This window comes from Cyprinus carpio, chromosome A7 (genome assembly GCF_018340385.1).
Source record: "Cyprinus carpio isolate SPL01 chromosome A7, ASM1834038v1, whole genome shotgun sequence".
Taxonomy (NCBI): domain Eukaryota; kingdom Metazoa; phylum Chordata; class Actinopteri; order Cypriniformes; family Cyprinidae; genus Cyprinus; species Cyprinus carpio.
The window spans coordinates 43,680,625-43,696,090 of record NC_056578.1 but is presented as its reverse complement, the minus strand read 5'-3'; the positions used below and the strand labels follow the sequence as shown (position 1 = coordinate 43,696,090).

At 44.0% G+C, this 15,466-nt stretch overlaps 2 protein-coding genes across 2 annotated transcripts in view; both read right to left on the bottom strand.

Moving 5' to 3' along the window:
* Positions 1-547: 547 nt before the first annotated feature.
* Positions 548-10,234, bottom strand: LOC109066049 (sterile alpha motif domain-containing protein 9-like). Its single transcript, XM_042761409.1, has 4 exons — positions 10,178-10,234; positions 6,782-7,910; positions 6,058-6,693; positions 548-927 (listed from the first exon to the last, which is right to left on the bottom strand). The coding sequence occupies exons 1-4, from the start codon at positions 10,217-10,219 to the stop codon at positions 548-550; spliced, it is 2,187 nt and encodes a 728-aa protein (XP_042617343.1). The 5' UTR covers positions 10,220-10,234.
* A 990-nt stretch (positions 10,235-11,224) lies between these two features.
* Positions 11,225-15,466, bottom strand: part of LOC109066051 (caspase activity and apoptosis inhibitor 1-like) — an 8,841-nt gene continuing 4,599 nt past the window's right edge. Inside the window, exons 3-6 of the mRNA XM_042761235.1 lie at positions 12,383-12,467; positions 12,201-12,249; positions 12,050-12,114; positions 11,225-11,885 (exon numbers count right to left, since the gene is read on the bottom strand). Of these exons, the coding sequence (XP_042617169.1) occupies positions 11,506-11,885; positions 12,050-12,114; positions 12,201-12,249; positions 12,383-12,467 (579 nt within the window). The 3' untranslated portion in view covers positions 11,225-11,505. The remainder of the gene's footprint in view (positions 11,886-12,049; positions 12,115-12,200; positions 12,250-12,382; positions 12,468-15,466) is intronic.

Here is a 15,466-nt window from a genome sequence, read left to right as displayed (position 1 = left end):
CATTAATTGAATGCACATAGATAAAATCATACTTTTCTTTTACAGGACGTTGAAGTCGGAGTAACATCCGGAGATTTGCAGCTGTTAATAAGCTTTGAATGCAAAAACACAATCGATCCTGAAGAGCTGAACCAATCAGATGGCCAGAAAAACCTCCGTCTGTATCCAGAGCCAGAATCCCCTCGTGTCTTACCAGAAGCGTCAGAGCAGAAGGAAATACAGTTCGCTGTTGATGAAGATATGATACAAGCTACAGCAGCCTGAAGAATATCCTCCAGAAGCATCAGACAGGACTGAAGCAGAGCACGAGCGCAGCGTTAAACAGGAACATGAAGACGTAGCTGTGATGACTGAAGAAGAGGAAGAACAGGGAGTTGGACATCTTCAGGAGACACAAGCGTGCCGGACTTCAGGAGAAAGTGTCGGAGCTCAGATGAAGGCTGAGGACAGTGAGCTTCATGAAGCAGAAGAGTCTTTTCAAACATACTCCAGCTCTGTGTGGAGTCAGATAACACCGAGCCGCCTTGTAAACCAGGAGGATCTTCCTTTAAGAGCCTGCTCTGTACGACTCCAGAGGGCCGAGATACTGCAGAGGCCCAGGATTCAGTCCAAGAGACTCCACGTCTGCAGTGTTTGTGACAAACTCTTCATCTACAAGTGAACGCTGAGGAGACACAGACGCTTGCACACCGGTGAGAGACCCAAGGACTGCTGGCTCTGCTCCAAGGCCTTCCTCCTGTGCAGACACAAGAAAAATCCCTTCAGCTGCAGTCAGTGTGGACACAGGTTCAGACGCTGGAGAAAGCTGCGGCTCCACTGGCGCTCTCATGCTGGAGAAAGTCTGTTCATGTGCCGCCGCTGCGGGAAACACTGCAGGACCCTGAAGAGCATGGCTTACGTCCACCACGACTGACCAGCAGAGAGCGGCTCTCGGAGAGGAAGAAACAGATGTAAGAATCAGCCGGCAGCCATATCACCCTGGAGCCCAAGACCGGTTGCCACCTGAAGCTAAGCAGGGCTGAGCCTGGTCAGTACCTGGATGGGAGACCTCCTGGGAAAACTAGGTTGCTGGAAGAGTTGCTAGTGAGGCCAGCAGGGGGGTGTTCACCCTGTGGTCTGTGTGGGTCCTAGCGCCCCAGTTTAGTGGTGGGGACACTATACTGTCAACAGCACCGTCCTTCGGATGAGACGTTAAACCGAGGACTCTCTGTGGTCAGTAAAAATCCCAGGATGTCTTTCGAAAAGAGTAGAGGTGTGACCTCGGCATCCCGGCCTAATTTGCCCATTGGCCTCTGACCACCATGGCCATTGGCTTCATCACTCTGTCTCCTCTCCCCCAGGCGGTGTGTGGTGGGCGTTCTGGCGCAATATGGCCTGCCGTCGCATCATCAGGTGGATGCTGCACACTGGTGCTGGATGAGGAGATACCCTCTGACTATGTAAAAGCGCTTTGAGTGCCTAGAAAAGCGCTATATTAATGTAAGGAATTATTAATTATTATAAGAATCAGTGGAGATTGTGAATACTGTAGTATCATACTGTTTTTTCTCAAGTGTCTCAGATGTAATTGAAATAAATTGAGTTGTATGTGTTCTTTATAAGAACCAGAGGACCGAATACACTGGATCATTGCTACACTCAGTTTAAGCATGCCTACATGTGGGTGGACAGAACAATTTGTGCTGCAGTAAACAAACACACTGCTGCTTACAATGCCGGTCTTTTGTCGGGGAACATGAGCGAGTACAAAGCATCGTGTTATGCTCTCCGACGCACAGTAAGAGCCGCCAAACTCCGATACAGGGAACGAATAGAGTCTCATTTTCAGCTAAATGACTCCCGACGCATGTGGCAAGGACTAAGAGCCTCTGTGCCTTTGGAAACAAACCTCTGCAAAGGGGAGAGCAGACCCGTCGCTGGCTGACGAGCTAAACACTTTCTACGGCCGCTATGAAAACAATCTAAGCAGCGTGAGTCTGCCGATCAGCGCGTCAGGAAACAGCAGTCAGAGCAGCGATAAGTCTGTAATCACCGTGTCTGAGGACGAGGTTTGGAGGGTTCTAAAGCGAGTGAACGTCAGGAAAGCAGCCGGACCTGATGGGATTTCTGGCTGTGTTCTGAGGTCCTGCACTGATCAGCTCGCTGGTTTGTTTACATCTATTTTTAATGAGTCCCTTACTGCCTCGGTGGTTCCCATCTCCTTTAAAAAAATCTGTTATCATCCCTGTGCCTAAGAACAATAACCCCTCTTGCCTGAATGACTATCGTCCAGTTGCATCAATACTATTCACATCAATAGTAATGAAGGTCTTTGAGGGACTGGTTAAAAAGTACATTTGCTCCTCCATCATGGATACTTTATACCCTGTTCAGTTTGCCTACGGCCCCAACAGATCCACTGATGATGCCATCTCTCACATCCTGCACTCTTCTCTCACACACATTGACAGCAATAACAGGAACTATGTAAGGCTGCTATTTATCGACTATAGCTCAGTTTTTCAATACTATAGTCCGCATAAAGCTAGCTTCTAAACTCATGGACCTCGGCCTGAATTCTTCACTATGCAACTGGATTTTTGATTTCCTCACCGGCAGACCTCAAGTGGTGAAAGCAGGCCAGTTCACCTCCAGCTCCATCACCCTGAATGTAGGAGCTCCACAGGGCTGTGTTCTGAGTCCCCTGCTCTACTCTCTCTACACACATGACTGTGTGTCTTCCCACAGCTCCACATCTATTATCAAATTTGCTGATGATGTGGTTCTGGGCCTCATTCACAACAATAATGAGACCGCATACTTGGATGAGGTAGAGAAACTCACATCATGGTGCCAGGACAACTGTCTCTCTCTGAATGTGAGTAAAACTAAAGAGCTGATTGTTGACTTCAGGAAGAGACAGCAGCAGCCCTATACTCCTCTAATGATCAGCGGGACCCCTGTGGAGAGGGTGAGCAGCTTCAAGTACCTCGGTGTAAACATCTCTGAGGACCTGACTTGGACTACACACATTCAAACACATGTTAATAAAGCCAGACAAAGACTGTACCATCTGAGACAGCTGAGGAAATTCAGGGTTTCACCTGCAATCCTGAAAACTTTCTATTCAGGGGCCATAGAAAGCGTATTGACTCAGTGTATCTCAGTGTGGTATGGGAACAGCTCCAGTCAGGACTGCAAAGCCCTGCAGAGAGTTGTGCTCTTAGCTGAGCGCATCTCAGGGTCTGCTCTCCCCTCTCTGCAGGACATCTACCTCAAACGCTGCAAAAGCAGAGCTGTTAAAATAATCAAGGACTCCATTCACCCCAGTAACCATCTCTTCACTTTGCTGCCATCTGGTAAGCACTTCTGTAGCCTGGTGGCAAAAACTGAGAGACTTAGGAGGAGTTTCTTCCCCCAGGCCATCAGGCTCCTAAACTCAAAACTCAGTCTCTTAACTTCTACATGACTTCACTAAATAATCACTTAATAATCAGTAAGATATTCATCATTCTCTACCTCATATCTACCTCATACTGACGTACTGACAGTGGTCACTACCTGTTTGCACATTCGCCTCTTGTACATCCCTGGGTATCTTAATATTTAAGACTACAGTATACTTTCATGCACATTATTTTCTATTCTTTATTTAATTCTACAGTATACATCTTTTTTATATTTTTATTCTTATATTTGTATTGTTTACTTTATTTTTCATTCTTTCATACCTATATTTATGTATATTTTCCTCTGTATTGTATTCTTTAATAATTGCACTGTCCATGGAGCGGACCTGACTCACATTTCACTGCTTGTAATATATGCTCTATATAATCGAGTATTTGTAAAAAAAAAAAAAAAAAAAGGCCGGTAGTGAGCGAGCTTTGTAGGCATTCTTAAACTGAGTGTAGCAATGATCCAGTGTATTCATTCCTCTGGTTGGACAGGAAATATGTTGATAAAAGTTCAGCATGACCTGCCTAAGGTTGGCTTTGTTAAAGTACTCAGCGATGATAAGAGCTGTGTCAGGATGTTTGTTGATGTTTGCCGCTGAGCACATCGTGGAGCTTAGACAAAGCCAAACCGGTGTCAGCTTGTGGTCAGAAAGAGATAAGAGGCAAACCACTCCAGCACAGAGCCCGGGGCAGATAGAATAGGTGGCAAATAAAGGATAAATGTCCAGATGAGGCGAGCAGGAGCGCGACAGAGTGGAGATATTCCTGGGGCCACACCAATTTCTTGTTAATCATGAAACACACTCCACCACCTTTGGATTTACCGGCGTTAGCTGTTCTGTCCATCCGTAAAACAGAGATGTTATCAGACGGCGTTACAGCAGCGTCCGGGACCGAGGGCGTTAGCCATGTTTCAGACAAACAAAGGATGTTACAGTCCCTTATGTCCCATTGGAAACTTATCCTGGCTCTAAGATCGTCCATCTTATTCTCCAGAGATTGGACATTGGCGAGCAGAATGCTCAGTAGAGGAGGACTGTGAGCTCTTTTCCACAGTCTGTTGCGAATCCCAGCGTGTTTCCCGCAGTGTTTCTTGATCCATCGCCGCGGTGGTTTATTCAGGTGGCCATTATTCATTTCGGCGTTCCAGATAATCTTAGATGGCCACGATGGGTTTGAGGATAAAGTGTCCTGAAACAGGTCAGTGAAGCGGTGTCCAATGTCCCAAAGTGTTTCTTTGTTGTAAATTATCAGTGCAGAAGTTATGTGAGAAAGCAAAAGTAAATAAAAAATTAAATAAAAACACATTCTAAGCGGAGCGACCTTGACGGCGTCCGAACTCGGCGGCACCATCTTGGAAGATATTAGTATTTCCTTCATGTTCAGAAAAAGCTGGTCATGTTTAAAGACTCTTAAACATCATATAATTCATAAAATGAGCCTAACCCAGCAATCTGGCAGCGTTTGAATGTTAATTATCTTCTTTATTGTTACTTATTTCTATTTACTCTTCATCATTAGACTAACAAGATAAAGGATGAACAGTGTTTGCATTGGTCTGTGATTTCAGCTGAACACAGAACAGCTGATAAGATTATGATTATGAACAACACTAATCTAATGACGATGAGACATAATTTTGTGTGGATTTGTTGTGTACTGTTTTGCTAAAGATACATTCTTAATGCAGAGGGACAGAGAGTGAAATTGTATTTTTATATATATATATATATATATATATATATATATATATATATATATATATTATTATTATTATTGAAATGAATGAAGACAACCCTCAAACAATAACAAATACATCTCAAAGTTACATATTGTGCATAATAAATAATCATCTCTCGGGGTTCTACTGGAATAAATGCGGCCATACAACAGATAATAAATGCATCTCGTGTGTATATGATCTAAATAAAACCCAAAGTGTACAACAGCATTTAGTTTCACCAAATTACTTAATATTAAGTGGTTTAAACACATGAAAATAATTTTAACCCACACCAGATCCACCACCAAAATCATAAATATATATTTATCTCTCTGTGTCTCTCTCTCAATTCAGTTCAATTCAATTCAATTCAATTCAATATGTGCTTTATTGGCATGACAATTCTTTACAATGTATTGCCAAAGCAGTGTTTACATTGAATCTAGAACAGATATATATGTACCAAAAACATGCATGTACATACATTTAAAAAAAATAAAAAAAAAAATTATAAAACAATACGAACAAATTATATTTATTTTCTCTCTCTCCTAATGGATCCTCCACATTCCTCTAAGAATAAGTAACTGAACTCTACTTATAACTAATAATTATCAACTTGTCTTCCCCCCTTTGTTTCTTCAGAACTTAGAAACACAAATATTAAGAAGACATTTAAACATTTGTGCCATCTGAGGACATTTGAGTTCGGCGACTCGTTCGATCCCACAGTCACCTGCTCCAGCGTTAAATCACACAGTTCACATGTGATCTCTGCAGAGAAAAGGAATTACATTTTTCACTGAGGATAAAAGACAATTCACTCAATACTACTGAATGTTTGAGGTATATGACAGTGTTTCACGAATCTGAAGTATAAAGTATTGCTGTACTTACAGTCCTCTTCATATCTGATGTTGTAGGCGACTGGTCCTCTGATGGTGAAGCCCAGGTAGAAAGACACCTGGCCTGGATTGCACACACTGGACAGATTGTGAGGAGTGACTGGAATCTGTTGTCCATCTCTAACAGCAAACACTCTGTCATTCTTGACCTCCCCGTTGATACGCTGAAGACATTCGACGTCTGCATGTTCATGTCCTTCAGTGAGGATCTCCAGAGCAGTTCCATCTAGTTTTGAGGCGTGAACCAATCTCTGCAAACCTCTTTCTTTCCCAAAGAAGAACAGAGGCACCAGGTAGCGACCGCGGAGGTATTTCTGATACTTTCTCTTGTATGAATGGTGCATTTTTCTGAGACACTTTTCAAGGTTTGGCGGGTTTGTGATTTCTGGCTGTGCTTCATCAGGCCAAAAGAGCAAAAGAATCAAGAGGTAAAACTCTGGGCTTCTGTCTTGCATTTCTCTCAGCCAAAGTTTCTGTAACCTGGCCTGAAGATCTTCTATTTTTTCACACGGATCACCTGACTGACTCAAGATGATGTTGGCAAGGATGTAGAGCAAGGTTTGGGTTTCATCATCAGATCGTGGATTTTTAAGTGCATGCTCTGATGCTCCTTTAAGCACATTGATGTCTGATTTTAGGAAATGAAGCAGTCCCTCAAAAGACTTCATCTTTTTCTCTTTCAGGGTCGTCTCAACAGTCTGCCTTGTCTGTGTATTATTTCTTGTAGCAATTTTCAACATCTCTATGAATGTAGACTGGTTCCTCTTTATTGATCCTTGGTTTTGAGAATGCCAGATACCATTCAAAGAAATCATATTTCGTCTCAATATCATCTTTGACAGCTTTGATGAAATTAATGTGTTTATGACGCACGTATGATTTTGCAAACCTTGTATCAATCATGATCTTGCAAACCTGGAGGAACCCCAAGAGCCCGCTATAATTGAATGTGGTGTTGTCTTCTGGGTCATTTTCAGCTGCTTCCTCTTCTTTTTTAAATGCATCAATGGCAGACTTTGTAATGGCCAAACACTCTTCAAAGTCTGAGGATGGCTTTTTAGTTTCACTCAGCAGTTGGTTTTTGAGAACTTGCCCCAATGTATCCTTAATACAAGAATTGTTGGGATCTCGTTTAATGGCCTCTTCTGCCCATTCTTCTGCCTTTTCATATTTGTTGTCCTCTTTTACCTTAATGTAATAAAAACGTGCAAGTGTTTGAGGAAAATAAGGCTCTGTGGAAAACAAATTTGCAGCCAACTCCAGCAAACGAATGCATTGTTTACGATTATTTCCCCTTTCATACATGATGTCAAGAATCAGTCTGGAAAACTGTTCCTTTCCTTGTCTTGTGATTAATATATTCTTGCAAATTTGTCCATAATTACTCTCCTTTCCTTTCACCATGCTGTTCAAGAAGTCAAGAGCAATGTCAAATCTTGTCAGTTTGTGCTCAGTGAGTATTTTTAGGCAGGCATCAGCAATCTTTGGATGTGCCAGACGAATGCATTGGTCTTCTTGTTCTCCTTCTGAGTATGTTACTATGAGATCCTCGAAAGGCTTCATTATTGTTTCCAGGTTGGGGTTTTCCTCATTGAATCGCTGTTCTATTTTGGAAATGAATTCCTCACATAAAAGCTTCAACAAGTGTGAATCTGGGACATATGAGTTTATCAAAGCCAAAAAACTGAGAAGTCTTGTGCTGCTGGACTTTGTGTGCTTTTCGATATGATTCACCATTTCTGCTGTGATCAGTTTCTCTGCATCTTCTTCCTGGAAACCTCCCTCCATTATGTTAAAGGCATGAAACTTTTGTGTCACTTCCTTTTGTTCAATTCCAAGCCTTTTCTGTAATCAGAAAATCAGTAATCAAGAAGTACGAGGTGAGTATTATCATAATGTAAGAATAAATACAAATAATGGGTTAATAAAAACAAAAATAACAATGATAAAAGATTAGAGAAGATTACACCTGGCAGAGGTCTGGAAGGTTTATCAGGCGAGAACAAAAGAAACATGACTGAGGCAGATACTAGAAAAACATTACTTGACATTTATAGATAGATAGATAGATTTAATTTCATTTTATGTAAATAATAAACTCAGACTGTCTCCTGCACCCTTATATTCCCTAACCAACTTCCAAACCAAACAGACCTGCCAGTCCCAAGCCCGGGTAAAGGAGGAGGGTTGGGCATAGGGTTAGCAACCCCATCCCATAAAACGTACCCTGCTACAGAAACGCAAACATAGAATTAACAAGAAAACTTAGCCCTGGGAACTGATGGGTCCTTAACAAGGATTATGACACCCGGTAGTGAAAGCCGGAAGACTCTGGAAGCTATAAGGCCGATACTCCCCCTTCTTTCGACCAGAGCAACCAATATTGGTACATGGAAGTAAGAACCATCTGGGAGATAGTGAAGACATTTGAAGTAGCAGCAGAGATGAAGAATTACAAACCTCGCCCTGCTAGGAGTTAGTGAGACTAGATGGACGCTATCTGGACAGAAGCGACTAGCCTCAGGACAGATGCTACTGTACTCTGGACATTAAGAGGATAACGCCCCTCACACACAAGGAGTTGCACTGATGCTTTCGAAAGAAGCACAGAGAGCACTCATAGGATAGGAAGCGCATGGACCCAGGATCATTACAGCATCCTTCTGTACCAAGATGAAAAAGATCAGGATGAACGTCATTCAATGCTACACACCCACCAATGACAGCGATGAAGTCAACAAGGATCAGGGGAGAAGTGTCCTGAGAAAGACCTCACCATTTTGAAGGGGGACCCTAAATGTCAAAATTGGAATGGATAAACTACGGGTACGAAGGTGTCATGGGGCGTCATGGGCTAGGAGACAGGAACGAGAACGGTGAGAGGCTGACAGACCTGTGCGCATTGAACAACTTGAGTATCGGTGGCAGTGTTTTCCCTCACAAGGACATCCACAAAGCCACATGGGTTTCTCCAGATCACACAACAAAGTACCAGATTGACCACTTCTGCATTAGTAAGAAATTCAAAAGGTCTATGTAAGACGTGAGAGCGAAAAGACGAGCGTACGTGGCTTCGGACCACCACCTCGTGGTGCCCAGGCTAAAACTGAAGCTAAAGAAGAACTGGATGGCAACACACATGGAACAAAATAGTAATACAACACTGCCTTCCTGAGAGATACTAACAAGCAGCTAGAGTTCAGGATAACCCACAATAACAAGTTTCGAGCCATAGAGGACCTGCTGGAAGAGGAGGAGGGTAATCGTGAAAGCAAGTGGAAATGGATTATGGAAGCAGTTAACATGCCAGGAAGTGCTTGGCCCCAAGAAGCACCAACACAAAGAGTGGATCTCTGTAGACACTCTGGCCAAGATTCAGGAGAGGAAGAACAAGAAGATGGTCGAAGATGACGAATTAAAGAGGGATCACGCTGTTATCAGTGCCAGGGAAAGTATTTAACAGGGTTCTGCTAAACAGAATGAAAGACCTTGTCGACACTCAACTTAGAGACCAACAAGCTGGCTTTCGCAAGGACCATTTTCACAAATCATAGTTGAGCAGTCATTAGAGTGGAACTCACCCCTGTACATTAACTTCCTGGACCACGAGAAAGCATTTGACAGCGTGGATAGGGAGACCGTGTGCAAGCTGCTCCAGCACAATGGGATACCTGACAAAATCGTCACCATTATCAGGAACTCATACAAGGGACTAAATTTCAAAGTGGAACATGGAGGGCAGCTCACTGAGGCATTCCAGGTGAGGACCGGGGTCACTGATGTACTACTATCACACACCCATAAACAAGGGGGCTCAGATGCAGACATCAAACCACGGACAGGGAAAGCACGGACATCATTTATACAATTGCTGAACATCTGGAGATCCAAGGACCTGTCAGTCAAAACCAAAGTCAGGATCTTCAATACCAACGTTCAAGGCAGTTCCTTTGTACGGAGCCGGAACCTGGAGAACTACAGCTGCCATCACTGATGAAGTACTGGATTTCATCAATTCAAAAAGGATCCATTGGAAGTATGCATATTTCCTACGATATTAGCAGCTGAATATAAATATACTTTATAAGACAGTAAAATGCATGCAGTCTTACCATTCTGCTGACAGTCAGCTCTTGCTCAGTCCTAAACAGCATATGGCACCGCAATCCCTTTATATGCACAGAAATTGAGAAGTCCCACCCTCTCTGTGTCATAAACCTGTTACACCTGACCTTTTTTTTTTTTGTGACATTTAGTCACATGTAAATAAAATGACTCACAAACAGAACGCAAAATTTATGTTTGATCTTTATATCATTTGTCATTTATCTGTAATACACCAATATGTAACCGTTATCAGCAAGCTTACACACAGAGATGTGTTCAAAAAGTACCAAACTCTATGAAAAAAGAATATAAGCACAGTGATGTAGTTACTGGAAACCGGTCGAGGAGGTCTTTCCAGGAAACCACATTCACAAAAGCTTTGAAAATGAAAGTTAGGACACAATAGTTCCTGCTCTGAATGTGGCAGATTAATGTACAATATTCTGCTGGAATCTAGTTATGATGATTGGATAACAGACATCAGCATCCCTAAAGGAGTTATTATATGTGTGTGCATTTGTTTTCAGTTCAACAAAACCTATTTCCATTTCCAGTCAAACTACCCCAAGTTATTGCAGGCATTGTTGGGACTATATTTGACTATATTCTACACTTCGCATTGTAAAATGTAGTCAAATGAACAGACATTTTAAACATGACATCCTTAAGCAAAGGACAACCAGTTTACTTTTCTTTCCTGTAAAATGAAAGTTAACACCTGATCAATAATGCCAGCAAACTCTCAAAGAATCTCAGGCATCTGAAATATTCAGATTGTCGTTTAGATTAATCACGCAGTGCCTTTGACTCAAAGACAGGTTTATTTTCATTTCTCTGGAAATTAAAGCATTGTCTCCAAACATCCATAAGAATATAAAATAAATAAATAAATAAATAAATAAATAAATGAAATAATAAAAATGTTTTCAATAAACACTTCACATACAATATAAATTAATGAGTGTAATATAAAAACTGCAATATAATATTCTGCTAGAATCTTAAAAGAAATACGATTTGATTAGAAATCAGACAACAGTGGCCTCAGCACATAAGAGTTAACTTTTTTTATTAATTTTCTCACAAAATAACATTGTCTTTGAGGTGGATGGATGGCTATTTTGATGAGTTTTCTGATCAAACCTGATAGAAAATATGTAAGGTTACTTAAGGTGAAGTCATTTGCATCTGCAAATAATCATCTATGCTGTTATTTAGTGTGATCAAATAATAAAAGGTATTTATCACACTTTGAGGCTGAGTGTCAGCAGTGAGTGTGTTTGTGTCTCAGCAGTGAGTGTGTTTGTGTGTCAGCAGTGAGTGTGTGTCTGTGTCAGCAGTGAGTGTGTTTGTGGGTCTCGCTGGCTTTCATGAGTGCTTTGATGGCTCTGGCTCTCATCTCCAGCTCCAGTAACTCCAGCTGCTGAGTCGACGGCTGCTTCACTGCAGCTGCTGGAGCCCTTTCTTCAGCTGATGGTTTTTCCGGTGACGCTTCCCTCAGATCTTCGGGCTCAGAGCCAGACGTCGGAGCCAGAATTTCACTCACGCTTCTGTCGATGTCCTGCTGAAGCTCCACTTTGGGCTCGGCGCTGGGAGCCAGAGCTTCATCTCTCGCCGATTCTTCAGCTTTCACCACTTTATGACCCTCAATGTCACTGTCATCAATCTCTGCGTTGATGCTGAGAACGTCACTGTCTTCTCCAGAACCTGCGCCTGACGCACACACAGAAAGAGAGTAAGACATACAGAGAGATACAGAGAAGCATACTGCTTTCCAAGATATCTGCATAGGCATCGGCTCTCAAAAAAACAATATCGGTTGACCACTAATTCAAACACTCAGAAACAATAGTCTACAACTATAATGAGTTCTTTACCTTGCTTTTCTTCTGTTTCAGGATCTTCTCTCAGAGACGAAGTGGAGTCCACGTTACTGTCCTGCCTGTAAATGTCAATCAGCATGTTATCAAAACTTCAATATTACGTTTAATTTTTAATATTTAATAATCCCGAGAGTTTTTGACTCACTGACTGTCAGTAAAGTTCTTCTCTTCAGGTGCGACTGATAACTCTTTACCTTTACAAACAAAGAAAACAATAAAACATTCATCAAACACAACACAAAGATACCAGCGGGACCGACGGTGAGAAGAGAACGAGCAGCTTTTGATTTGTGTTCAGATTGAAGATGAACTGAATTAGTGGTTTACCCTCCAGAATCTCCAGAAGATGAACCTCAGAGAGCTGCTGCAGCTGATCCCAGCACAGCTTCTTAATCTCACTGAACGAACAGTCCTGCGGGAAACAACAGCCATTTATGAGCTTTCACTCGGGCCAGCACCAGGTTACAGAAGTGTTCTGGACTCTGTGTGTTCAGCTATAAGCTCTGCTGGATATCATGAGTCACAGGGCATTTTCACTCTAAAACTTAACAAACGTCTCTACTGTAACTTTTAATGTGCAACAATCTGTTGAACTTGATTGTGTAAATCTTGTACTTGTCTGCTGCTATTTGTGTACTGTGCATACTGTGCACTGTTCCCTTTCAGTCGGTCACTCTCGACGTCAAGTCGGTAACCTGACGAATTGGGATATCGCTTCGATAGATCTACTTTGAGTGTAAACTAAACGAGCCAATGCCCATTGGCATGCAATTACTGCATCCAGCTGCCGCTGATCACAGCATGAGCACAGCATATTAAGGCAGCAGGTGCAATGCATACCAGCTTTTTGCTTTGGAGCCGAGCGAAAGTATTGTTCTGCTCAACTTTGTCTATTCGTGAACTACGAGTTCAGCACTCTCTCGGAAGCTTCATGTGTTGGCGAGATGGTGCTTCAGCAGTGGTCGCTCCAGTGTTGAGTGGGTTGTGCACTTCAGGCTGCACTACCCTCTATCGTGCTGCAAACGGCCATCTCCCCTGTGCGCCTCAGCCCTAAAAGAACATTTCCTAAAGAGCAAATTCCTCTAAAAGAGCTCCACGGGCGCGTCTTTATAGAGACGACGGATCATCCTTATAAGGACGCGGTTTCGCCCATGCATATCTGGGTGCGATCATTACCTGGCACTGGGTGATGGTCACGATCGCTGCCTCACGTGTCTGGGCATCAAGCATGCTGAGGTGGCCTTTGTGGATGAGTCATGTTCCCACTGCGGGAAGATGACCATCTTGGAGCTGCTAACCAGGCTCCACTAACTTCAGGGAGCCAGAGTCCCATTGCCCCGCACGGAACCAACCCTTTGGGGACCATCACTCCTCTTGTATCTTCAATCCAGCAGAGCGACCCACGGAACATGCTGGGCCCTCTTCAAAGAGCGTACCAGCGGTATCCAGTGGACCTCCCCCCGACCAGATGAAGAGTCGGCCGTGCCGCATCTCGGATCCAGAGATGACAGCTATGCTTTCCGAGAGGGTAGGACTTGAGTGGAAACCCCCACATCCCGAGCCCTCAGGGCTGGATGATTGGTTTCTCTGGGTGACACGTGCTGGTTCTCAGCACCCCGCCCCGGTGCCTTTCTTCCCGGAAGTGCATGACGAGCTCACCAGGTTGTGGACAGCACCTTTTACTGCCAGAAACCAGCCGGTAGGCTCCTCCTCCCTCACCACCCTTGATGGCGGTGCAGCAAAGGGGTATTAGGTGACCCCCCCCAAGTGCAATGGGTGGTAGTGACGTAATTGTGTCTTAAGTCCGCCTCCTCCTGACGGGGAGACCCTGTGCTTCCTTCCCAGGCCTGTAGGCATGCATCTAACCAGCAGTGCCTATTCGGCTTGCGGGGAAGCTGTTTCCGCCATACACGCTATGGCGTTACTGCAAGTGCACCAGGCCAAGATGGTGAACATATAACTCCCTCCCCCAGAGGAAGGCTGGGTGGAGAATCTTTTGTTTCGTTTTTTTTCCCGCCCTCTTCCTCACTCACGACCGAACCCAAACAAACTATCAATTAATCAGCATTCCTCCTTTATCACTGGGTCCCAGGAGGGCAACGGCCAAGCACCAGACCACAATACCATATATGGTATATAAGGCATTCCTGTACAGAAAGACGACAGGAAGACAAAAAGACACTATATTGTTTATTTGCAACACAAGTGTTCGACCGTTTTAGGAAATTCCCAACAAGCCACATACAATAGTACTTACGATAGAACTGTAATGACAATGCTACCGTTTAAAAAATACAGTGGCACCGCCAGTATTTTGGACCCTTAGTATCACAATACTACCGTAGTACCAGTAAACTGTGCAACCCTACTGTGGTCTACATGGATGCCTCCACCACAGGCTGGGGGGCTACGTACAATGGGGATGCAGTCTCAGGTGTTTGGACTGCCCGCAGCTGCATTGACACATCAATTGCCTAGAGTTGTAAGCAGTGTGCCTTGCCTTGAACCGTCTCAAAGGCCGCTTACGAGGCAAGCACATGCTGGTCAGAACGGACAACACAGCGACCATTCCGTACATCAACCGACAAGGTGGTCTGCGCTCCCATCGCGATGCTCCTGGGAGAATGGCGACTCCATCCCCAGACGGTCCAGCTGATTTGGAGACGTTTCAGACCTGCTCAGGTAGACGTGTTTGCTCTCCAGAGACCTCTTACTGCCAGTTGTTCAGTTGTGGGAACACTCAGCACAAGCGCTGTCCGCGGGGCCTACGCAAATATGCATTTCCCCCAGTGAGCCTTCTCACACAGACACTGTGGATAGTCAGCGAGAATGAGGAACAAGTCTTGCTAGTGGCGCCGTATTGGCCAACTCTGACCTGATTCCTCTGAGGAAGGATCTACTGACTCAGAGATGAAGCACCGTTTGGCACCCGCATCCAAACCTTTGGAAACTCCATGTCTGGTCCCTTGGCCGGAAACGGAGGTTCTAGGTGACCTGCCCCAGGAGGTAGCGAACACCATTACTTCGGCGAGAGCATTGTCTGTGAGACACGCTTACGCCCTGAAGTGGAACCTGTTCATCGAGTGATGTTCTTCTCACAGAGAAGACCCCCGGAGATGCCAGATCGCGGTTGTGTTTTCCTTTCTGCAACAACTGGAACAAAGGCTGTCTCCCTTCACCCTCAAAATCCAGGTTGCTGCTATTGCTGCGTACCATGACCCCGTGAATGGAAAGTCTTTAGGTAAGCATGACCTCGTCATCAGGTTCCTTAGAGGGGCCAGGTTAAATCCTTTCTGGCCCCCTCTATACCCTCTTGGGACCTGTCTCTAGTGCTGAAGTCACTACAGCAGGGCCCATTCGAGCCTTTGCATTCAGTTGAGCTAAAGTTTCTTTCATTGAAAACTCTGCTCC

Excerpts from the sequence above, each read along its gene's own strand:
- LOC109066049 (XM_042761409.1), bottom strand. The coding sequence starts at position 10,219 with ATGCTGTTTAGGACTGAGCAAGAGCTGACTGTCAGCAGAATG. Across the intron at positions 7,911-10,177 it reads AGCTGACTGTCAGCAGAATG|AAAAGGCTTGGAATTGAACA; the intron begins GTAAGACTGCAT and ends TTCTGATTACAG. Across the intron at positions 928-6,057 it reads CATCAGATATGAAGAGGACT|CCGCTCTCTGCTGGTCAGTC; the intron begins GTAAGTACAGCA and ends CCTCTCCGAGAG.